The sequence below is a fragment of the Mesoplodon densirostris genome, chromosome 1 (assembly GCF_025265405.1).
Source record: "Mesoplodon densirostris isolate mMesDen1 chromosome 1, mMesDen1 primary haplotype, whole genome shotgun sequence".
Taxonomy (NCBI): domain Eukaryota; kingdom Metazoa; phylum Chordata; class Mammalia; order Artiodactyla; family Ziphiidae; genus Mesoplodon; species Mesoplodon densirostris.
This window is the reverse complement of record NC_082661.1, coordinates 20,848,427-20,874,978: the sequence shown is the minus strand read 5'-3', so window position 1 is coordinate 20,874,978 and position 26,552 is coordinate 20,848,427. Positions and strand designations below refer to the sequence as shown.

General features: G+C 37.3%; 2 protein-coding genes across 3 annotated transcripts in view; one reads left to right on the top strand and one right to left on the bottom strand.

Moving 5' to 3' along the window:
• Positions 1-26,552, top strand: part of ADD3 (adducin 3) — a 126,081-nt gene that overhangs the window by 17,493 nt on the left and 82,036 nt on the right. The window lies entirely within an intron of this gene.
• On the bottom strand, positions 1,340-1,603 carry LOC132492923 (ATP synthase subunit f, mitochondrial-like). Its single transcript, XM_060102782.1, is given in 1 exon segment — positions 1,340-1,603. A coding segment is annotated over 1 exon segment (264 nt).

The following is a 26,552-nucleotide window of genomic DNA, read 5'->3' as shown; positions in this document are numbered from 1 at the left end:
CCCTTTAATAAAACATGTACAAAGAGGGTGTTATATTAGGACACAGTGATTTTATAAATGGCTGAAAGAAAATACCAGATTTGACAGAACTGACTTCTAAAATATCACAGTATAAAACTTGCTTTCATGCTTAAAAATTCTAAGTATTAAGTAATGTTTAAAATAACCTATTCAAAAGCAACTCAATAAAATTGAAAAATATTTTATGAACATTACAATATAATGAAAGTTTAAAAATCAGAAACAAGAGCACTCGATTTTTTTTTAAAGCAAGAATGATTTTATTAACTTGATTTCTAAGGTAAACTTACTATTTGAGTCACATTTTTATGAAATCAATTTCATTTTAAAATATTTGAAATTAACTTTTGAGTATGAAATATGAGGACATGAAACAAAAGGCACAAGAGTATAAAGTGAAAGTAAGTTGTCACTCCATCCCTGAACTACTACACTTTCTTTCTTCCTTGTATATTATTCTAGAGATATTTTTCATTCTTTATTTTTAAAATCCTGAATCAAGGCTTTGCCTGCCTACACCTGGTGGATGAATTGCTGCAAAAGATATAAATAATAGCTTTAGGCTCAAAACAACCTGGCGAAATAGCCAGCCCTGTTCTTCTCATAAGTGTGGTTTCTAGATTCATTGTCTCTTTTCATTAAAGAGTGTGCTTTCCTAGCTTCCCCTCCACTTAAGGCAAAGGTATGGAAAGTGGGAGGTGGTAATTGTAATCATCTTTCACTCATATTTTACCCTAGGCAATGACAAGTAACTTTTATGAAATGATATGTGCTAACAAAGCAAATTCCAGCTGAGAAGTGCTCCCATGCAAAAACATTCTCTAGTACCTAAGGAAAAGAATGGTCAGCCTTTCCCATCTTTGTGCATCTTTGTGCATTTCCCATCTTTTCCCATCTTTGTGCATCCAGCTGGACTGGACTGCTTCTAAAACTTTACTTTTAGTTTTTTAGTACTTGGCATTATTTTGTTGACTCTGCCTTTGGCTGTCCACCAAGTCATAAGATTTTCTCCCAAGCCTTGGGATTACCTGACTCTAAACTTTCTGATACTGGATTTGGTTTCTTTTCATCTTTAGATGGTATTTAATAGAATGTCATTCCTAAGCAGATACTGTAAATAATAGTTTCATATTTGTGCTATGTGTGGAAGGGTCCTTTTAAAAAGTTTTCCAATGTATTTTTAAATTTTTATACTGGTTATCTTTTATTGGTCATTGTTCTCAATTAGGATATGAAAAGATTCAGCAGTGATCAGGTTCCTCAAGGAGGAGTGTCGGGCAAAGGTCATGGTCAGTGTGTCCTCTGCAGTGGGCCTTCTTCAGTGGTATTTGCAGAGCTGCTCATGTTTGAGTTCTTTCTAAGAAAGGCGGTAGTTGAAAAGCACCTAAGCTGCCAGTACTGTAGAAACCCCAGCAGTGTTTCCTTTCTTCACGTTGACATACCTCTTGTCATACCACTGGTAACCTCTTTGGAACACTCCAGCAATGCCCTTAGGGGCAAAATCCTGCCTCAGTATCCAACTTGGCAGCTCCCCTATTTTAACATCCATGAGTTTCTTCTTCACTGGTGCAACTGATGCCATCTTTTTTTTTTTTTTTTTTTTTTTTGTGGTACGCGGGCCTCTCACTGTTGTGGCCTCTCCTGTTGCAGAGTACAGGCTCAGCGGCCATGGCTCACAGGCCCAGCCGCTCCGCGGCATGCGGGATCTTCCCGGACCGGGGCACGAACCCATGTCCCCTGCATCGGCATTTGGACTCTCAACCACTGCGCCACCAGGGAAGCCCCTGATGCCATCTTGGAGTCCTGGGTGTCCGCCAATACTTTTTATTGTGCTAAAATACACATAATATAAAATTTACCATTTTTAAGTGTACAGTTCAGTGGTATTAAATACATTCATAATGTTGGGTAAACATCACCAACATCAATTTCCAGAACTCTTTTCATCTTGTAACACTGAAATTTTATACCCATTCAACAATAACTTCCCATTCCCTCTCCTATATTCCTGGATCAGAAAAATTTAGATAAAGATTTTGGGTGATACAAAATCTGTTATTCCTGTTCCTAATCAAGATTGTGATTTGAAACCCTCTATACAGGTCTGTATTATGCAGCAAAGATTATGATTGACATTCAAGACCCAGGAATTGAGACAAGGGACACAGAACCTATGGCCTTTGATACATATTTCAAAGTGAAGAATTTAGCTGCATTATAATTGGAAGAGACCTCACCCCTCAGCTGTGCAAATTTTTTTTTTTACAACTTTATTGGAGTATAATTGCTTCACAATGGTGTGTTAGTTTCTGCTTTATAACAAAGTGAGTCAGTTATACATATACATCTGTTCCCATGTCCCTTCCCTCTTGCGTCTCCCTCCCTCCAACCCTCCCTATCCCACCCCTCCAGACAGTCACAAAGCACCGAGCTGATCTCCCTGTGCTATGCGGCTGCTTCCCACTGTCTATCTACCTTACGTTTGGTAGTGTATATATGTCCATGCTCTCTCTCACTTTGTCACAGCTTACCCTTCCCCCTCCCCATATCCTCAAGTCCATTCTCAAGTAGGTCTGTGTCTTTATTCCTGTTTTACCCCTAGGTTATTCATGACATTCTTTTTTTCTTAAATTCCATATATATATGTGTTAGCATACGGTATTTGTCTTTCTCTCTCAGACTTACTTCACTCTGTATGACAGACTCTAGGTCTATCCACCTCATTACAAAGAGCTCAATTCCGTTTCTTTTTATGGCTGAGTAATATTCCATTACATATATGTGCCACATCTTCTTTATCCATTCATCCGATGATGGACACTTAGGTTGTTTCCAGCTCCGGGCTATTGTGAATAGAGCTGCAATGAACATTTTGGTACATGACTCTTTTTGAATTATGGTTTTCTCAGGGTATATGCCCAGTAGTGGGATTGCTGGGTCATATGGTAGTTCTATTTGTAGTTTTTTAAGGAACGTCCATACTGTTCTCCATAGTGGCTGTACCAATTCACATTCCCACCAGCAGTGCAAGAGTGTTCCCTTTTCTCCACACCCTCTCCATCAGCTGTGCAAATTAATGTTGGTGGATGGGAGAGGGGGTGATAATTATGGGAGAGGCAAGGATCAGCAAACTGGTGCTAGCTGACCTCTGCCCCCATGACCCAGTAAGAAAGAATTTTCCCCAGTAATAGAAATTGGGGTTCCACAGGTTTGCAGGTTTCATTGGATGCTAAAATTCTGCCTTTGTTGAATCATTCAGAGTTTCTATTATGAGCAGAAGTGGGAATTCTCTGTAAACTCTATCATTTGGAGAGGCAAAGTTTGGGAGAGTAAAGAGGAGGATGAAATCTAGACTCATAGAATTTTGGAAATCCTCACCTCATTTTTATGGGTGAAGGACTTGGTTTGATTGAGTGAAATGACATGTTCAGAGTGGCTGATCTAGACTCACAACTGTGATTCCTGACTCTCAGTCTAGTGCTTTTTCTACTTTATCACATTACCAGCCATCTTAACCCATTCATGCAATTCTGGGGTGAGGGAGTTCACCAGAATTCCACTTGACCTTCCTTAGGGCAGGGTTTAGGCAGGATGGGAGACCTTTATCTCTTAGGGATTTGAAGCTGCTTTTCAAGAAATAGTTGGTACCTTTCTTTGTTTTAATCTTTCATTGAATTAGGGAGTGTATTGTAAAGAAGTTTTTCTTCTAAAAATCTGGACCATGTCGTGAACTTTCTTGTTATCTTGACAAAAAGCTATGCTGATCTTCTATATATTGTTCCAGTTTAAGCATGCTCACCACTGAAGCAAGTCATGTACATGGTAAATGTTACTGACATGTTTAGGAACATTATATTGGAAATTCAAACTAGATGTATTTGGCTGCCTTGATTTTTTTTTTTTTTTTCTTTCTGGAAAAGAACATATTTAAATGAGAAACAGTTCCACCCTCTGATGAAAAGAAAAAGTTTTAGGTCATTTGTTTCAGTAAAATAGATGATAGAATTTATGGCCCCAATTTTCCATTATTTTCAACTAAGTGTCCCATTACACGAGGCACAGCGAAGGAAGAAACTGGTCATATTAGAAATGTTAATGTTTTAGTATAATTTTGTGATTAAACTCATTTATCAAATAAGATTTTTAGCCATCATATATTGCATCATACCAAGGACTTTGAATGGAATCTATCAGATTTTTTTTTCAGTGTTTTGCTATAGCATTTGGTTTCATGACAACAGTTTCAATAGGCAGTGTTCAAGATAACCTGGTCTTTTCAAAATATTTACTACATATGGCTTTATGTAATACATCCTTCTCAGGAACTGAAAAGATTCATTATTATGGTGGGTGTGTAAATAAAATATAATTGCTTTTGATTTTACTATGGGTATAAAAGATGTGTTTTGCTCTGATTTTAAACCAATGTTAATAGGAGTAGGTACAAGGTCAGAGTACTTACTGGAGAACTTTGAGTTCAGTGTTTAAGTTGATTTAAACTACTTGGGGGCTAGCTGTGTTTCATGATGACAATATTTGTATTAAAACCTTATAGGTCAATTTTATGAAAACCATGTCATATTTCTTTTAAGTTAATTATTGATTTTTTAAAAGCTTCAATTGGTGCTTCTCCCTGAGATTTTGGTCTATAGAGAATAAAATGTCTTTTAAATAGATGCTTCAATTACCTGAAATTCCTTGGGTCCTTTAATGGAAGAGAACCAAATGATTAAGCACACAAGGGAGTTTCAGGGATGTATTGGAAGCAATGACTTCTAGGTGGGTGCTAAAGTCAGCACACTTTGACTCTTGTATCTTCTTTGGTCTACTGTACTTACAATCAACATTCAGAGGGAAAACTGTAATATTTTGCACAAGTCTTAAGCAATAAAGATAAATGTATTCACGAATGTATATGAAACCAGAAGTTGGAATGATGGCTTTTAGATTTTGGAGGAAAATAAGTGAGAAGGCCACATGTTTGGCTGGTTACTATAAGAATTGACATTTATTTACCATTTATGATCACAGTAATTAATTACGGGTTTCTCCAAAGTTTTGATAGCCCACTACATTTTCTTTTAAGAGGTTTAGTTATAAGGATTTGGGCCTTCTGTTCAGGGACAGCTTTTGTACACAGTTTGATTTGAAGTCTCATATGAAGACCCTAGACTACTGCTGTCCCCTTCCCCAAAATACAAGTGTAATTTAAAATTTTCTAGTAGCCATGTTGGAAAAAAAAAAAAAAAGAAATGTGAATTTTATTGAACACAATTTAAAAATATCCAACATGTAATCAATATTAATGAAGTGTTGATTCATTGAAATATTGATTCAGTGAAAGATTAATGAAATATTTTGCTCTTTTTTTAATATACCAAGTCTTTGAAATCCTGTACATATTTTACATTTTAGTACATCTCAGTTCATACTGGCTGCATTTCAAGTACTCAGTGGTCACATGTGGCTGGTGGCTACCAAATTGGACAGCACAGCTCTAGAACATCTTTCTCTTTTGTCCCACATCAGTGTTGAGGATTCTTCCACTAGAAATTTATTTTGGGGGGACTACAGTCTTGCCGTCTATCTCTATGTATGCTCTTCTATAATTGAGTGGAAAAGGAAAAACTCCATAGAGAAAAAACAATTCTCAATCATATTTGTTTTAACAATTTTTCGCCTTTACAGAAACTAGTGCTGCTGAAGAAATGCCAGTATTACTGAATGAGAACTTTAGAGGGCAGCTTCAGTTGGTGTGCGTAGGTGAAGAGAGCTGGGGTGGAAAAGGAAGAGTCAGCACTGGGTAGTGGAAATAGGACAGATCTCACTTTGAATCCTGCTGGCCTTGAGCAAGTTACTTCACTTCCCTGAGCCTTTTTACTTTATTCATGTGTAAAATTGGGATAAAATTACCTATCTCTTGAGTTGCTATGAAGATTAAATAAGATGATGTATGTGAAGTATGTCCTGTGTATCTGGTACCTATGAGGTGCTCAGTAAGTTTGTGTTGAGTAAATGATTGTTGCTTGTTTATGTCCCCCACTCCCAAATCCCTGCTTGTGAGAGGAATAAGAAAGGAGGTAGGTATGCCTAAAATAAATGTCGAAATAGAGTAAAGAAACCTATCCCGTTTACTAAACTGATTGGGATTCAATGTTTGTCCAGAACAAACTTAGTCCCTAAGCATTGTGGTTAATTGAGATTTTAGTTCAGGACCATTATCTGAAAGGTTCACAGAGTAATGATGTGAAATAGTTCGTATTCTACATTGTTGAAATAGAAATGAATTTTGCCAATTTTATTTCAGTATACTTATTTCAATAATCAGTAAAAATAGAACCTGCAAATGTTTCTAAAATTTGTTTCAATTATTTAAGAGAAAAATCTCAATTATTAAAGATACCTCTTTATCTTTTTACCACAAGGGATTTTGCAATTTGGAATTTATGTTTTGCATCTACTTCAGAAGGCTTGTCTTCAGAGTAATAGTGTACTGATGATTGTAAACTTGTGTAGTAATTGGAACTGAGGAAAACTTTTCTAAATGGAAGGAAAGCTGCCACTTGGTGACTAAGCTTTATGTTACAATGCAAGTGACCTTTTGTTCTTGCTCAGGCATTAACATCAATTTGTATTTTTTAGATAGAACGGGGACTTTCTGTGTCATTAGCTGTATAGCATGTTCTGAATCTATCTAGGAGGGAGTTTTCAATCATACATATATTTCTGATTTGCTATGCATTTTGAGAAATTTATAATTCATTGAAATGTGGGAAAGCGTGGAGTGTTCTGAATAGATGATTAGATTAGATGTGAACTTTTCAAAGCTTTGTGTGCACCCAATGTGTAGCCCACATCTGTGGTAATGTTCTTGGAAATCGGTCACATTTGAAGATTCAGTTCTTTGCCAATAGCATCTGGTTGCACTTTGCATTACAGACTTTGAAAGTAGTTTTTGAATTGCAAAAGAGCAAACCACATGACACATTTTCTTACCTGACTGAAAGTTGTTTACAGTTATAGGTGAACTTTAACAAACAACGTAACTAAAGGCATAATTGTCCAAATGCATGGATTGTTATCACTGACACCTGAGATAGAGGATTCTTATAGTTACCAGCTTTTCAAGTTGTCCAGACTTTTTCATTATTCTAATGACCCCTGACAGAGGTCTTATTTACTAAAAGTTCTTTAAGGTTTGTGGAATTTTGAAGGCCCTGACCTGGTTGGAATACACTGTGCTGATTGGCAATCAAGAAATGGTGTTAATTGACGTGACTGGCATTCCTTTACCAATTGCTTACAGCTCCCTACAGGTGTTACTAGTTACATTCTTGTGTAGATCTTTGTCAAAACTGATTGTGTGAGCTTTTGATATAATAATAGTAATCTAGGGCTAGGCAACCTAGAGAAGATTTGTGCCATGTATTAAGTGGCATGAATCTAGGCTAACCTGTGAACTAGGCAAAATATGTCCTTGGTTTCCTTAAGGTTCCCTTCTCAGCACCGCCTGTTTTTGCTTTCTTTTGCTTTCTTCCTCTTGACTTTCCAGGTGGCTAACCTGTATCAGATAATCTCTGTTGAAATGTTAATTAGTTTACTGCTTTTCCAGAGAAGTTTACATTTTAAAAGTGAGATCTTTTAATAACAAGGCTTTCAAGGTCCCTAGTGGGATAGTGAGTAACAAGTATTGGGGTAGATTCTGTGGACTGGGCCCAGGCAGGCTTGGTGTCAGGATTGTAGGGCCCCACTGTCCAATACAGCAAGCACTAGCTGCGTGTAGCTACTGACCACCTGAAATGTAGCTAGAATTAATTGAGATATACTGTTAAGTGTAAAATACACACTAGATTTCGAAGACTTAGTACAAGAAAAAAGACTGTAAAATAACTCAATTTTTAATATTTATTACATGTTGAAATGATATTTTGATATATTGGGTTAAATAAAATATATTATTAAAATTAATTTACCCTGTTTCTTTTTACGTTTTTTTTTTGTGTGTGTGTGGTACGCGGGCCTCTCACCGCTGTGGCCTCTCCCGTTGCGGAGCACAGGCTCCGGACGCACAGGCCCAGCGGCCATGGCCCACAGGCCCAGCCGCTCCGCGGCATGTGGGATCCTCCCGGACCAGGGCACGAACCCGCGTCCCCTGCATCAGCAGGCGGACTCTCAACCACCGCGCCACCAGGGAAGCCCTCTTTTTACGTTTTTAATGTGACTACTAGAAAATTTTAAAGCAGGTTACGGGGACTTCCCTGGTGGTGCAGTGGTTAAGAATCCGCCTGCCAATGCAGGGGACAAGGGTTTGAACCCTGGTCCGGGAAGATCCCACATGCCACGGAGCAACTAAGCCCGTGCGCCACAACTACTGAGCCCTGTGCCACAACTACTGAACCCACGTGCCACAACTACTGAAGCCCGCACACCTAGAGCCCGTGCTCCACAACAAGAGAAGCCACCACAGTGAGAAGCCTGTGCGCCGCAACGAAGAGTAGCCCCCACTCGCTGCAACTAGAGAAAGCCCACGCACAGCAACAAAGACCCAACGCAGCCAAAATAAATAAATATATAAATTTATTTTTAAAAATAAATAAATAAAATAAAAGCAGTTATGGCTCACGTTTTATTTCTATTGGACAATGCTATTATAAGGACAAGAGAGTTTATGTTGTGTTCTTACTGTTGGGAGCTTGCAGAGGTTCAGGGACATGCTCCCTCAGGATGCCTTAGCTACAGCTATTCCAGCTGACTTGGCTGGGCCACTTTGTATTACAGTGCTGTTTTGAGAGCTGTTGCCTACAAGCAGCCACTGTCTCTCCTTGTTCTCTAACTCTCCCAATTCATGAAATATGTATGTATGTATGTATGTATTTATTTTCATGAGGAATTTAGAAAAAATTACTCTGCCCACAACCTCTAATGGTGTTATCTCCTGACTAGCTTCTTCTTGAAGGTAGGTGATTAAAAAGATAAATTTATAGCTACTATTTATTGGGCACTGACCATGTACCAGATAGTGTGCTAGATACTTTACATAAAATCTTGAATCCTAACATCACTTCTTCAAGATTGATAATTATAAATGACAAAAGAGATTCAGATACATTGTGACTTTGCCCTGGGTCAGCTAGTGGCAGCTATGTGGCAAAATCAGGATTCCATCCCAAATCTCTCTGATTCCAGAGCCATTGTTCTTTCTGCTTTATTATGCTCTACTCATGTTTTCCATTAACTATGTGTGTACTTTAGTCTGAAACAGAGTGCTCTCTATAAAGGGGTCTCTTGCCAAATGGTGTTGACTGATCTTTAAGTTGATTTCCTTTGTGTTGGTGAATGACTTCAGTGCTCCTCACTCCAGGTCACTTTCCTCCCCTGTCTAGTACCTAGTGAGTGGCCCAGACATTAATGGAGAGACTTAAGCTTATTGACAGCCTGTTGAGCAGGACAGATAATCTAAAAGCCTCCTGTGAAAGAGCATCCCTTCCACCTTTAAAGTCCATCAACAAAGAATGTTTCAGATGCCTTCAGGAAGAGATACAAGAAGAGAACTCTGAATGCCAGGAATATCAAATCTTAGACTTCAGAGACTGGCCATATAAGGAAGGGGCTTTTTATAGACAAAGGGGGTGAAGTAAAATAATGGGATAGAATAAGCGTATTGAGCTGGATAAGTCTTGTATAATCCTAGGTCATCGTTTAATGGCTGTGTCCTTGACATTGTTGCATTAAGAATGAGAGCAAGGGGAACTAGTCCATGTGTTGGCATGCTTGTCTATAAATTGGAGTAGATATAGTCATAACTCATGAGTGCTCTGGAAGGCTGGATGCTGCATTTACTCTGCTGCCTTCACTTAGGCTCAAGCAAGTGGTAGTGACTTTGAAAAAAATAAGGGGAGAAAAGGAAGATCAAAGAGGTTCAAGGAGTGACACTAGACTGGAGGTGGGCCACAGGGAGGTTTGGGCAAATTCAAAAATGCAAAGCCCTTTTATACATGTACGCACATTATATTGATAATACTAAAACTGTGTAAACTGTAAAATACTGTTATTTCAGGAAAAGAACTGTGATATACTAGAAAGAAAATAAAATTTCTAACGAGGTGGTGTAGATTCAATTTTCCCAGCTCTACCACCCCTAACTGTGTAACCCTAGGAAATTATAGAATCTGAGATAATCATTGTCTTTCTACCTCTCTGACTTTCCTTCATGGTTTAATAAGATTGTGATGAGTTTGAAAATACTTTGGGTATGCTCATGTGCTGTATGCATATTTTTAGTGTTTTTATACTGTTATTTACTCTTCATCTGAAGTGTTGCTTACCTGTGAAACTTCATTGAGAGGAAAAAATGGGTACCCAAGAACACACATGATTAAGGGAAGTTAGAGTTAAACGGCCAACAAATAGGACTAATTTGGCTCACATCCCTAGGCTTTATAAAAGGGACAGTGGCAGCCTTGTGGGTGAAGGGAATGTGGACCTAATTGCTTATTTAATTTATTCATCCTTTTAACCCCTTTTAAAACTTGACTTTTGTAGGTCGATTATATAATGCATGAGTGTGCAAGCACACACGATGTTTCTCTTTAAGTGAAAAGTGCTATTCCATGACTATTTTTAAAAAAGATTTTGATATATTCATAGTAATAAACCTGGTTTGCATTTCTTTGAGGCTCATGGTCTTCAACTTCCGACCAAGTTAGTAAAGGGTTGCTATAACTACCAGATGGCAGTCTTTCTTAATCCAGTGTTAGACACCAACAGACTTACACAGAATGAATGTAAGCAGAATTGAAGCACAGAATTTGAAGTATTATTTAAACTGCTCATCTTGTAAATTTAGCATAAAGAGGATAAGTTGAATATATTCATCTTACCGTACAATTGTTTGGTTCTCAGGGCAATCCCAGAATGCATCTTTAGTTTGTATTCCATGTAAAATGCTGGCTACAGGAATATTTTGCCAAATGCCAGTTTGAAATTTACTTGGGATCCATCCAGCTGGCAGATCAGTTGTGCTAATCAGATGAACCCATTTCTGGGGAATGGAATTTCATAGCAGGAGCAGTATTCTTGAAGTATAGTTATTTTTAAAATAAATTAAATTTTAAAATTCTCATGTGCTATATTGAAATGTATGTAGTATAAACATTGTAATATATGTAGTGCAGATACTTCATGCATTTTTATAAATAATAAACAGCAGGAACAGTAGGTTCATTGTATTGTATTCATTTGTTTTCATTTCTATTTTGAGTTCCTGGGATCATAACTTGCTTCCCCTTAATCTCTATGAACAAGAAAGATACTGAAGTGCAGATGGGTTAAACCTAGTAAAAGTAGGCAACTCACTTTCTGTGTAGAATTAGCTTTAAACTAATACTCTGTTTAAGGTGAGGTGGTAGATAGGCTTAGTGAAAGACAACTTGGCATAAATGAAAAAGAATTCAAACAGCATACATGGGGATTAGACCTGAAGAACTAATATGACTCCTTTTTATTCTCAAAGTTAACCTGTATAAGTGTTAATATAGACTTTCATGTTCACATTAGAAACCTCATGCCCCAGAGTAGCATTTCCCACAGTATGTTCTGTAGATCATTAGTTCTAAAAGATTTCCCAGGAAAAATGGTTCCAAATATGTTTGGGAAACTATTTTCTGCACTCTTTCTCTTAAAGGCTCATAATGAACATTAGCATAGCAAAGACTGAGAAGTATTGCTAAGTACTGGGTTGACCTTAAAAAAAAAAAACAAAAAAAAAACCCCTCAGTGTATCACAAATTAAATATGTCACATAGACCAGGGAAATCAATCAGTCTCTCTAATAAAATGTATTAATATCCCATGGAACTCTTGTTTCTTAGAATATACCGGGGGGAAATAATGCCCTTAAGTAATGTGTTAGCAGATCTCAGAGCTTATTTTTGTGATTACTCTTTTTTAAAAAAAATCACAATTAAAATTATATTTGGCAGTTATAGATACCTTAGCCTGGGGGATAGAATGCTTGTGTTTAAAACTTTTGTTTTAAAATTATAAGACAACTTTACATAGAAATTTTATAATTTTACATAGAAATGTTCATTTCTATGAGGTATGTCTTTACATTGATATTCATATCTTTGGGGGGCATTTTGATGTTTTTTGTAAATGTAATTTTTCTTATACTTTAAAATTTACATTTACTTTTGATAGGCCAGATAATTTCTTTAGCAAGCTATTTTCTAATTATATATTTTTTCAAGAATAAAATAAAATATAATTGTTTTAAATTCAACTAGTAGGTAAAGAGACATTTTAGTAGCAATTAAACTAGTCTGTAATTGTTTTTACCTGAACTGGAAGGAAAATCAAAGATTTCAGTAACCCAAGATACTGCTATGAAATTTGTTCTATGAAATGAGGTTTTGAGACTGTCAACTTAGACAATGACACTCTACGGATAAACAAATTACTTATCTATATCAAAGCCTACTATTCATATTCTCTAACCTGAATATACATCATGGATTTTAAGCATTTCTTGCTTTTCATGAATTCCTTAAAAATGACATCTGAGAATTTTTAAAAATGTTACAGCTAAATGTGGTTCTTGAATCATCCCCAGGTTGGAAAACTGGAAAGTTGTGTCATATTGTGAGTAATAAAAATACTAAATATATTCAAGCTTAGTGTGAGCCAGTGCATACATTAAATTAAACCAAAAAAGCTTAACCAGCCATGTTTCAGGTTTTGGGATATGTAATGTATAAATATAACCTCCTACAAGAAAAGAAATAGCTGTCTTACCCATTAACCACCAAACTAAACCATGAGACAATATTTTATTTTCAGTTGTATTTGGAAGACCATGTTTCTGTTAGCTTTGGCTTGCCATTTGCTGAATAACTAAAAATGGCATGTTTAAAACTAAGTAGTATTTAATGACTAGACCATCAAACCCCAAATGGAATTGAGGGAGAGATTCTTTTACTGAAATATAAAATTTTTTTCCCTTTAGTATTACGTTAGACAGTACAAGATCCTTAAACTTGCTCTCTTATGGAACATAAGGTAAATATCTTATCCACACAGTTTCCTTTCATCCATAGGATTGCTTAATGAGGAAGCCTAAAGATTATAGTGATAACTAACTCCACCAGAAAGGAGCTGCTCAGCAACAGAAACAGTATCAAAAATTTTACAGCCAAGCTAGATGAGCTGACGAAAGAGAAACTGCACGTATGGAACTAACTTTCCCAGTTACCTGTAGAGGGACCGGCTCTCTTACTGCCAGTGATAGTGTGAAGCCTTTTAGACTGGTGGTTCTCAGACATCAGCCTGCATTGGAAGCAGCCGGTGGGCTTGTTAAGCCATAGATTGCTGGGCTGCACCCCACACTTCCTGGTTCAGCAGTTTGGAGTAAGGCCCAATAATTTGAATTTCTAATAAATTTTCAGGTGATGTTGCTGTTTGGAGACCAAATTTGAGAACCACTGTTTTTTTCCTAGACTAGGAAATCTTTCTGAATCTTCTCTTTTCCTTTCGTTCCTTTTCCTCCCTCATGCCACCCGCTGTCCCCAACAAAGCCAGCTGTCTTCTCTTATGGAACTGTTGTGGAAGCCCTCTTTTCTTATTAGCTTTTCTTACATTGGTTTCCTTTATTTTTTTTAACCATCTACAGTGAGACAGCATTGTACAATGGAGTCAATTTATAACTGTACAATATTTTTACTAGTCTTGGAATTCCTTATACTTTCTCCAAGCCTTGATATTTCTCATGGAAACATCCCCTTTCATAGTTTAGAAAATACATCTTCCTTTTAAAGTTTAAAGTCTTGTTTCATTTTTGGGGGGAGGTGATGGATGTGTTTATTATCTGGACAATGGTGTTGGTAAAATGAGTATATACATACATCCAAATTCATCTAATTGTACTCATTAATTATGTTCAGTTTTTTTTTTTCACATCTTTATTGGAGTACCTAACTTTCTTTGAGGGGGAAAAAATATCACCATTGGAAGCCATATATTTTTTTTCACATCTTTATTGGAGTATAATTGATTTACAATGCTGTGTTAGTTTCTGCTTTATAACAAAGTGAGTCAGCTATACATATACATATATCTTCATACCTCCTCCCTCTTGCATCTCCCTCCCACCCTCCCCTCTAGGTGGTCACAAAGCACCAAGCTGATCTCCCTGTGCTATGTGGCTGCTTCCCACTAGCTATCTATTTTACGTTTGGTAGTGTATTTATGTCCATGGCACTCTCTCACTTCATCCCAGCTTACCCTTCCCCCTCCCCGTGTCCTCAAGTCCATTCTGTACGTCTGCATCTTTATTCTTGTCCTGCCCGTAGGTTCTTCACAACCATTTGTTTGTTTGTTTGTTTGTTTTTAGATTCCATATATATGTGTTAGCATACAGTATTTGTTTTTCTCTTTCTGACTTACTTCACTCTGTATGACAGACTCTAGGTCCATCCACCTCACTACCAATAACTCAATTTTGTTTCTTTTTATGGCTGAGTAATATTCCATTGTATATATGTGCCACATCTTCTTTATCTATTCATCTGTTGATGGACATTTAGGTTGCTTCCATGTCCTGGCAATTGTAAATAGTGCTGCAGTGAATATTGTAGTGCATGTCTCTTTCTGAATTATGGTTTTCTCAGGATATATGCCCAGTAGTGGGATTGTTGGGTCATATGGTAGTTCTATTTTTAGTTTTTTAAGGAACCTCCATACTCTTCTCCCTAGTGGCTGTATCAGTTTACATTCCCACCAACAGTGCAGGAGCATTCCCTTTTTTCCACACCCTCAACAGCATTTATTGTTTCTAGATTTTTTGATGATGGCCATTCTGACTGGTGTGAGGTGTTACCTCATTGTGGTTTTGATTAGCATTTCTCTAATGATTAGTGATGTTGAGCATCTTTTCATGTATTTGTTGGCCATCTCTGTGTCTTCTTTAGAGAAATGTCTATTTAGGTCTTCTGCCCATTTTTTGACTGGGTTGTTTGTTTTTGTGATATTGCACTGCATGAGCTACTTTTATATTTTGGAGATTAATCCTTTGTCAGTTGCTTCGTTTGCAAATATTTTCTCCCATTCTGAGGTTTGTCTTTTCGTCTTGTTTATGGTTTCCTTTGCTGTGCAAAAGCTTTTAAGTTTCATTAGGTCCCATTTGTTTATTTTTGTTTTTATTTCCCTTACTCTAGGAGGTGGGTCAAAAAAGATCTTGCTGTGATTTATGTCATAGAGTGTTCTGCCTAGGTTTTCCTCCAAGAGTTTTATAGTATCTGACCTTACACTTAGGTCTTAATCCATTTTGAGTTTATTTTTGTGTATGGTGTTAAGAAGTGTTCTAATTTCATCCTTTTACATGTATCTATCCATTTTTCCCAGCACCACTTATAGAAGAGGCTGCCTTTTCTCCATTTTATATTCCTGCCTCCTTTGTCACAGATAAAGTGACCATATGTGTGTGGGTTTATCTCTGGGCTTTCTATCCTGCTCCATTGATCTATATTTCTGTTTTTGTGTCAGTAACATATTGTCTTGATTACTGTAGCTTTGTAGTATAGTATGAAGTCAGGGAGCTTGATTCCTCCAGCTCCGTTTTTCTTTCTTAAGATTGCTTTGGCTATTCGGGGTCTTTTGTGTTAACATACACATTGTAAAATTTCTTGTTCTAGTTCTGTGAAAAATGCCATTTGTAATTTTTTTTTTAATAAATTTATTATTTACGTTTTTTTTTTAAATTTTTGGCTGTGTTGGGTCTTCGTTGCTGTGCGCCAGCTTTCTCTAGCTGCAGTGAGCGGGGGCTACTCTTCGTTGCGGTGCACAGGCTTCTCATTGTCGTGGCTTCTCTTGTTGCGGAGCACAGGCTCTAGGCACGCAGGCTTCAGTAGTTGTGGCTCATGGGCTCTAGAGCACAGGCTCAGTAGTTGTGGAGCACGGGCTTAGTTGCTCCACAGCATGTGGGATCTTCCCGGACCAGGGATCGAACCCGTGTCCCTGGCATTGGCAGGCGGATTCTTATCCACTGCGCCACCAGGGAAGCCCGCCATTTGTAATTTGATAGGGATTGCATTGAACCTGTAGATTGCTTTGGGTAGTATAGTCATTTTCAGAATATTGATTCTTCCAATCCAGGAGCATGGTATATCTCTTCATCTGTTTATGTTATCTTTGATTTCTTTCATCAGTGTTTTATAGTTTTCAGAGTACAGGTCTTTTGCCTCCTTAGGTAGGTTTGTTCTTAGGTATTTTATTCTTTTTGTTGCGATGATAAATGGTATTGTTTCCTTAATTTCTCTTTCTGATCTTTCGTTGTTAGTGTATAGGAATGCAAGAGATTTCTGTGCATTAATTTTGTATCCTGCAACCTTACCAAATTCATTGATTAGTTCTAGTAGTTTTCTGGTGGCATCTTTAGGATTTTCTACGTATAGTGTCATGTCATTGGCAAACAGTGACAGTTCTACTTCTTCTTTTCCAATTTGTATTCTTTTTATTTTTTCTTCTCTGATGGCCGTGGCTAGGACTTGCAGTACTGTGTTGAATAATAGTGGTGAGAGTGGACATCCTTGTTTTGTTCCTGATCTTAGAGGAAATGCTTTCAATTTTTTACTATTGAGAATGATGTTTGCTGTGGGTTTGTCATATATGGCTTTTATTATGTTGAGGTAGGTTCCCTCTATGCCCACTTTCTGGAGAGTTTTTATCATATATAGGTGTTGAATTTTGTCAAAAGCTTTTTCTGCATCTATTGAGTTGATCATGTGGTTTTTATTCTTCAGTTTGTTAATATGGTGTATCACATTGATTGATTTACGTATATTGAAGAATCCTTGTATCCCTGGGAAAAATCCCACTTGATCATGGTGTATGATCCTTCTAATGTGCTGTTGGATTCTGGTTACTAGTATTTTGTTGAGGATTTTTGCATCTATGTTCATCAGTGATAGTGGTCTATGATTTTCTTTTTTTGTGATATCTTTGTCTGGTTTTGGTATCAGGGTGATGGTGGCCTTGTAGAACAAGTTTGGGAGTGTTCCTCCCTCCGCAATTTTTTGAAAGAGTTTGAGAAGGATAGGTGTTAACTCTTCTGTAAATGTTTGATAGAATTCACCTGTGAAGCCATCTGGTCCTGGACTTTTGTTTGTAGGAAGATTTTTGATTACAGTTTCAATTTCATTACCCGTGAGTGGTCTGTTTATATTTTCTAATTCTTCCTGGTTCAGTCTTGCAAAGTTGTACTTTTCCAAGAATTTGTCCATTTCTTCCAGGTTGTCCATTTTATTGGCGTCTAGTTGCTTGTAGTAGTCTCTTAGGATCTTTTGTATTTCTGTGGTGTCAGTCAGTTGTAATCTCTCCTTTTTCGCTTCTAATTTTATTGATTTGAGTCCTCTCCCTTTTTTTCTTGATGAGTCTGGCTAAAGGTTTATCAATTTTGTTTATCTTCTCAAAGAACCAACTTTTAGTTTTATTGATCTTTGCTATTGTTTTGTTCATTTCTATTTCATTTATCTCTGCTCTGACCTTTATGATTTCTTTCCTTCCACTAACTTTGGGTTTTCTTTGTTCTTCTTTTTATAGTTAGTTTAGGTGTAAGTTTAGATTGTTTATTTGAGATTCTTCTTGTTTCTTGAGGTGAGCTTGAATTGCTATGAACTTCCCTCTTAGAACTGCTTTTGCTGCATCCCATAGATTTTGGATCATCGTATATTCGTTGTCATTTGTTTCTAGGTATTTTTTTATTTCTTCTTTGATTTCTTCAGTGATCTGTTGGTTATTTAGCAGCGCACTGTTTAGCTTCCATATATTTGTGTTTTTTACTGTTTTTTTCCTGTAATTGATTTCTAATCTCATAGTGTTGTGGTCAGAAAAGATGCTTGATATGATTTCAGTTTTCTTAAATTTTCCAAGGCTTGATTTGTGACCCAAGATGTGATCTATTCTGGAGAACGTTTCATGAGAAGAAAGTGTATTTTTCCGCTTTCAGGTGGAATGTCCTAAAAATATCAATTAAGTCTATCTGGTCTCTTGTGCCATTTAAAGCTTGTGTTTCCTTATTTCTTTTCTGTCTGGTTGATCTGTCTGTTGGTGTAAGTGGGGTGTTAAAGTCCCCCACTATTATTGTGTTACTGTCTATTTCTCCTTTATGGCTGTTAGCATTTGCCTTATGTATTGAGGTACTCCTATTTTGGGGGCATAAATATTTATAATTGTTATGTTTTCTCCTTGGATTGATTGATCCCTTGATCATTATGTAGTGTCCTTCCTTATCTCTTGTAACTGTCTTTATTTTAAAGTCTATTTTATCTGATATGAGTATTGCTACTCCAGCTTTCTTGTGATTTCCATTTGCATGGAATATCTTTTTCCATCCCCTCACTTTCAGTCTGTATGTGTCCCTGGGTCTGAAGTGGGTTTCTTGTAGACAGCATATATAAGCTTCTTGTTTTTGTATCCATTCAGCCAGTCTGTGTCTTGTCTTTTGGTTGGAGCATTTAATCTGTTTACATTCAAAGTGATTATCAATATGTATGTTCCTATTACCATTTTCTTAATTTATTTGGGTTTGTTTCTGTGGGTCTTCTTCTCTTCTTCTGTGTTTCCTGTTCAGAGAAGTTCCTTTAGCATTTGTTGTAAAGCTGGTGCTGAATTCTCATAGCTTTTGCTTGTCTGTAAAGCTTTTGATTTCTCCATCGAATCTGAATGAGATCCTTGCCAGGTAGAGTAATCTTGGTTGTAGGTTTTTCCCTTTCATCACTTTGCATATGTCCTGCCACTCCCTACTGGTTTGCAGAGTTTCTGCTGAAAGATCAGCTGTGATTATGGGAATTCCCTTGTATGTTATTTGTTGCTTTTCCCTTGCTGCTTTTAATAATTTTTCTTTGTATTTAATTTTTGATAGTTTGATTAATATGTGTCTCGGCATGTTTCTCTTTGGGTTTATCCTGTATGGGACTCTCTGCACTTCCTGGACTTGATTGACTATTTCCTTTCCCACGTTAGGGAAGTTTTCGACTATGATCTCTTCAAATATTTTCTCAGATCCTTTCTTTTTCTCTTCTTCTGGGACCCTTATAATTTGAATGTTGGTGCATCTAATGTTGTCCTAGAGGTCTCTGAGACTGTCCTCAGTCCTTTTTGTTCTTTTTTCTTTATTCTGCTCTCTGGCACTTATTTCCACCATTTTATCTTCCAGCTCACTTATCTGTTCTTCTGCCTCAGTTATTCTGCTATTGATTCCTTCTAGAGTATTTTTAATTTCAGTTATTGTTTTGTTCATCACTGTTTCTTTGCTTGTTAGTTCTTCTAGATCCTTGTTAAACGTTTCTTGTATTTTCTCCATTTTGTTTCCGAGATTTTGGATCATCTTTACTATCATTACTATGAATTCTTTTTTCAGGTAGGTTGCCTATTTCGTCTTCATGTATTTGGTCTTGTAGGTTTTTACCTTGCTCCTTTGTCTGTAACATACTTTTTGTCATTTCTTTTTTTTTTTTTTTTTTTTTGGTGGGTGGAGCTGTATTCCTGTCTTACTGGTTGTTTGGCCTGAGGCATCCAGCACTGGAGTTTGCAGGCAGTTGGGTAGAGCCGGGTCTTGGTGCTGAGATGAGGACCTCCAGGAGGCCTCACTCTGATTAATATTCCCTGGGGTCTGAGGTTCTCTGTTAGTCCAGCAGCTTGGACTTGACACTCCCACCACAGGAGCTCGGGCCTGACCTCCAGCCTGGGAACCAAGATCCTGCAAGCTGCGTGGCACAGCAAAAAAAAAAAAAAAAAAAAAAAGAAAGAAAAGGAAAAAAAGGAGCAGTACAATAACAAAGACTAAAAAATAAAATAAAATTAGAGAGATAAAAAATATATTAGGAAAAATAAAAATATAATTGAAACAACTGCAACAAGGTAAAACAAAACCACAATAGAAAAAAGAAAAAAAAGGGGGTGGGGGTGGGAACAAGTCAAAAGGAGCAGACCAATAGCAAAGTATAAAGAATAAAATAAAATTAGAAAAATAAAAGATTTATTAGAAAAAAATAAAAATATAGGGAGTGGTGGTGGTGGGATGAATTGGGAGATTGGGATTGACATATACACTAATATGTATAAAATAGATAAGAACCTGCTGTATAAAAAAAATAAAATTCAAAAATATAAATGAATCAACAACAGCAAGGTAAAACAGAACCCCAACCTAAAAGAAGGAAAAAGGAAAAAAGAAAAAAAAAGCCTTGGCTATGGGGAAAATGAGTATATACATACATCCACATTCATCTAATTGTATTCATTAATTATGTGCAGGTTTTTAAAATAAGAATTATACCTCAATAAAACTGGGAGGAAAAATTAGTCAAACATCAAAAACGGGGTCAGACTCTTTATTTCAGGGGAACGTTAAAACCCCCCTGGCCAGAGAAGGCTTACCCCAGAGAAGGCTCCACCCATAGAAGGCTCACACTGCTCCTCAGCGTAGGCTCTACCAGAAAGTCTTTAGGCAAAAGTCATGTAAGTAGCCTTCTTGAGTCATGTATATGCAGCATCAACAGGGTCCTTTATGGTTTAGAGAGATTAATAAGAAAGGTGCTTTGCCCCTGCTTGAGAAAAGGCAAAAAAGTTCGTCATTGAGAGGTGGGATTGAGCTTCTGGGTCTGTGAGCTGGTTGCCGGGAGTGGATCCTGCTCAGCCTCCAGTGTTGGGCCATGCTGGGAAGCGTGACTGTGTGTGCAACAAAAGGTAATTACATAGAGCTGTAGTAATAGCTATAGGAATGACTTGTTAGGCAATTGCCACTGGGTGTGTCCAAGGAGATTGGTGTTACTTTCACTGCTAGGGGAGGGCTCTGTAGCACCGGCACAGGGGCCTCAGCTTGCATTGCCATGTCCAGGCTTCAAGCTTCAGGGACAGCCTTGTTATTCTTAACTTCTACCATGAAATGGCCAGGTACTGAGTTCTGAGAACAAGCAGGTGGGTTTCTGGGGGACAGAGAGCTATAGGAGCACTAGGTGCATCATAAGAAAGTAAGAAAATGCTACGTGCATGGAACTGTTCATAGATGTTAAAGGTCATCTGGTTCAGCTTTCTCACTTGACATGGTAGGAAGTGGAATGTTTCCCAGACTTGCCCAAGGTCATAGTCATATAGCCAGCCATTTACAAATCACTTGACCACTGTTTCCGTCTTGCTGCAGGGCTTCTGCTGCTCTTTGACACTGGCATGAAGGGAAATATTGTGGCATACTGAGATAGTAACTAGCCACATAGTTCAGCTTCTTAAGAAATTAATGGCATGTAATATTTATTTTTAAAATCATAATGTTTTTGGTGATTTAAAAATTATGTAAATCCAAAGAAATTGCTGCCATATCATAGCATATATTGTGTGTATGTGTGTATTTTTTTTAATAATGTTTGTTTCTGACTGTAAAAATAATACAAGCCCATTGTAAAATGTTTAGGAAATACAGATACAAGTTAGTAAATAAAAACCAGGAATAAATCATCCCACAGAAAGAGCTTAATATATTACAGTAGGCTATCAGTGCTTACAAACATCTCCAAAAGTCAGTGACTTAATGCAGTGGTTTACTTTTCACTATGTGTAGTTCAGTGTAAATGGGGAGAGGGGTGGTTCTGAGATCCAGGCCCATCCAAACAGTGGCTCCATCCCTCAGGGCCTTTGGATCCTGCACTGGATCTTGGATCTTTTGCAACTGACCAGTAAGTGAGGGAAGAGAGAGACAATGAAGGAACCCATAGTAGCTTTTAAGAACTAGTGTTCAAACCTGGGACAGCAGTGTAAAAACAATTTTGTATCTTGCTTATTAAAACATTTGCTTATCATTTGCCCCTAGTCATTAAGTACTACTGGAATATTATGCAGCCCTTACAAACTGTCCCATTATTAAGTGTTGTTTTTAAACAGATGTGAAAGATAGCTGCTGTACTCGAGATGCTCTTTAAAAGCACATCGTCTTGATGCACCCTTTCTGAAGGTTTGCGTGTGTGTTAAAATGTTTTATGCTCTTTGACTAAATCCTACTCCAAAGAATTCAGGAGCAGAGCAAACGTGTAAACAGTTGTATACGTAAGGATGGCAATTATATCTGTAAAACGGTGAAAAACTAGGAAAAAAACCTGAATTTGTTTGAAAAGAACTGATCAAATAACTTTTTTTTTTTTTTTTTGCGGTACGCGGGCCTCTCACTGTTGTGGCCTCTCCTGTTGCGGAGCACAGGCTCCGGACGCGCAGGCTCAGCGGCCATGGCTCATGGGCCCAGCCGCTCCGTGGCATGTGGGATCTTCCCGGACCGGGGCACGAACCCGTGTCCCCTGCATCGACAGGCGGACTCTCAACCACGGCGCCACCAGGGAAGCCCTCAAATAACTTTTGATAAGTACATATGACATTGGAATACAGTGCTGCTGTTAACGATGATGATCTTTATTTGCTTAGAAAGATGTCACAACAAATGAGACTCTAGGTTTCAGAGTAGCATATATAGTATATAAAACTGAATATATGAATGTGTATGTGTATAAGAAGAGATGGATGTCCTTATGTGTGCTTGAAGGATGTTTACCAAAATGTTAACAGTAATTTATCTCTGAGTTGTTAGATTTGTGATTTTTATCAACTTTTCAGAAATGTTTTAGTAGTTTTTAATTTTAACATTGTGCATGAATCATTTTTATAAAATCAATAAAATTAGTAAAGTTATTATTAGAAGATAAAATATGGCCAGAGTTATTTATATATTGATTTACTCAACGTTCCCTATTGTATGTTTTGAGGCTGAAAGTTATACATTCTTCTAATCATTATTGGACAAAATCATAAGGTCACATGTTTGGTTCTGTTTTTTTAGTGTTTGGGTTTTTTCCTTTAAAAGTTGGTGTATTATTCAAGTTTGACAAATGCTGCTTTAAGGAAGTTCTGGTAAAATATTAGAGATGGGTAAAGAATTTGTGTGTCTCATTGCTTCCAAGAGGAAAGCATACATGAGCACTCTCTAATGTTAAAATAAGCAAAACCCAAAATACTATATATTAGTTACCTACTGCCATGTAACAAATTGCCTCAAAACTTAGCATTTCAAGACAACATTTATTATTGCATGGTTTCTGTGGGTCAGGAATTCAAGAACAGCTTAGCTGGGTGGTTCTGTCTCAGGCTCTTTCTTGAGGTTGCGGTCAGGCTGCTGGCTGGGACTTCAGCCATCTCAAGGCTTGTCTGGGGCTGGAGAATCTCCTTCCAGCCTCATGCACTTGGTTGTTGGCACACCTGAGTTCCTCAAGACTGGAGATTCAGTTCCTTGCCACGTGAGCCTTGCCACAGGGCTGTCTGGGTGTCCTTAAGACATGGCAGCTGGCTCCCCCCAGAATGAAAGGGTGGGGTGTAAGGGGGGTCAGGGAGGATCTAAGATGGAAGCCACAGTCTTTTTATAACCTAATCTTGCAGGCATACCATCACTTGTCATATGCTATTATTGCTTTCTCAGGCCAATCATAATACAATGTGAGAGTGGACTACACAAGAGTGTGCACACCAGGAGGGTGAACTCATTGGGGGCCATCTTAGAGGCTGCCCACCACAAATACTAATGGTGGTTTTAGGTAAATCACTAGTGAAGTTAATATTTTCACAGATTTCCAACCTTTATCTTATAAAGTGATGTCAGACATTGCCAGCGATACTTGTTTGAGATGAGAATACACTCAGTGGGAAAATGTGATATAGCTTTTTTCTCCACCTAGTGAAGATAGATCATGTAACACTTTTGCCAAGATTGAGAAGTGATTAATGGGCCAGCTCACCTGAAACATGATTGAACAAATTCACAATGGCAGCATTATATAGCACATATCTACAACCAATTAATGTATGTACCAGTTGATATATGTATACTTCTACAGTAATTTTTTTTTTTTTTTTTTTGCGGTACGCGGGCCTCTCACTGTTGTGGCCTCTCCCGTTGAGGAGCACAGGCTCCGGACGCGCAGGCTCAGCAGCCATGGCTCACGGGCCTAGCCGCTCCGCGGCATGTGGGATCTTCCCAGACTGGGGCACGAACCCGTGTCCCCTGCATCGGCAGGAGGACTCTCAACCACTGTGCCACCAGGGAAGCCCTACAGTAATTTTTTAATGGTTATCCATAATTAGGAGTTAATTGCAAATTTAAGAACTCATTATTTCATTGCAGTATAAAGCAGATAGTAATTTATGGCAAAGATTATATCATGGAGAAATTTACTTACCATGTTAAGGAATTTGGACTTTATTCTTTGGAAAATGGGGAGCCATTGAAGAATTTATGGGAAAAGGAGTGATGTGGTCAGATTGGTTTAAAAAATCTCATTTTGACAGCAATATTGAAAGTAGATTGAGGAATGAAAGTTTGAAGGCAAAGAAATTATTACAGTATTCCAGGAGAGAGAGAATGAGTGCCTGAAATAAATCAGCAGTCTCAGGGATAAAGAGGGAGAGAGAGGAAAAGCCCTGAGAGGAAAAATGGTAAAATCAAAAGGAGTTGGTTGTTACCCAGATGTAGGAGGTAAAGGTCCAGTTAAAGAAACTCTGGGGTTTCTGGCATAGAGAAAGAAAACTGTGGCAAAGATCTCTTCTGTCTCAGTAGTAGGATGTGTAGGAAATAGGAGTTTGATTTTTCAACATGTGAAGGTTGAGAGTTGGACAGCAGTAGGAGATATAAAGTGAGCAGTTGGACATAGATCTGGAGCGCAAGCAAGGAGTTTGACAGGACTGGGAATAGAGATTTGTGAATGAGAGAGGAGAGTGATAGCTGAAGTCGTGGGAGGCAGATGAGGTTGTCCAAGGTGAAGGTGAGAGTGAAAAAAGCATGCCCAGGATGGAACTTTGTCAGATACCAAGGTCTAAAGTCATTCTTTTTATAGCTACAATACAGACTAAAAAGTACCATTGTAAGGATCCGTTATAATCTCAGCCCTACTTGAGGTTACATAGGTAGAAGTACCAGGACTCCTCTGTGACTTTGAACAAATCACTTAAAATCTCTGAGCCTAAGTTTCTTCATCTATAAAATGAGGACGTTGCTTCAAATCAGATATTCTCAAGCTTTTTTCTGCAGGATTATGTGTAACGTAGGATATTCACATGCACAGCACATTTCTACAAGTGTGCTCAGAATTATGGTCAAATTCATTGCTCTGAGTCTCTCTGTCATATAAGAAATGCAAGTAAATGAGAGTTATGTTAATATAAAGATAATTTTAGGTCTGCTCCATTATATATTTCAAAAAGCAAATATTTCACAAACTTGAGTACTTAAATCAGCAAGAAGTTAATCGTGATAGATAACCTCACAGCTGATAGGCATGTACCAAAGAAACCATACTTAAAACTCCCAATCTAGTTAGATCACTTCCTAACCTCTTCTGAGGTCACAGGCTACTTTGAGAATCTGATGAAAGCTATGGACTCTCCCCAGAAAAGTACACATATAATTTTGTATTTAATTTGAGAGAATCCAAATTAATTTTTCTGAAGTTTATCCATGGAAGCTCTTGGGATCCATGAGCCCTGTATTAAATTCCTTATCTTAGAAAAATCTTCTCCTCGAAGATTTTATGACTTTATATGTTGTGAAAGGAGGCCTCATTCTTTTTGAAAATATACTTTGTGATTAGATAATTGTAGGTAAGGAATTCTGTCATGGTTTTCGAACAGCGTTGTTTCTTAAAGGCATTATTATTGTTCGTATCAGAGCTTGTCATAATTAGAAAACAGTTGCCTATTCTGTGGGCAAACTAGAAACCACATTAACATTAAGAAGAGTAGGTGATTTAAAACACAACTATATTAAAATAACTATTAGTTTATACTAACATTCTATATTATCATCTCGGGAGGGAGGCAGAGCCAGAAGGTTACAAAGAGCCCAGGCATTCAGGAGGTTTGACTTGTACAGAAGTGTTTTGCTTGTTCATGGCAACGTGTTTGTCAAATTTGGTCTTGCCCAAGTGACTTGGAGGTGTTTAGGAATATATGTTAGGTGAACTAGAAGAAAATCCTATAAATAAAATAATTCTATAAAAGAAATCCTATGTGAGAAATAATCCTACAAATATTTTTACAGAAAAACCTCATGTTTTAAAAGAAGAAAAAATAATTCATTTCAATTAAAATAATGCTATTATTAGTCAGGGAATATTCTGGAATTACATGTAATGTGGATTTTAATTTAGATTTAGCACAATAATACAATATTAATAATAATCTTACTCATAACTTATTTGGTAATTTTTTCCATCAATTTTTTCATGTCTTAAACTCAGGAACCAAATCTAATTATCCTGGTAATTACAAATAAGTACTTCTTCAACAACTTCCATCATCCGGGTATTTCATAAGAAGGTTTCCACTAATGGTGAAACAACTTGATTTTGTTCTTTGTCTAAAATTATATATCTACCAAAGAAAATTTAAATTAATTTTGACCTAAACTAGTTATTAAAACTTTGAGAAAAAAAGTAGAATGCATGTTTTTT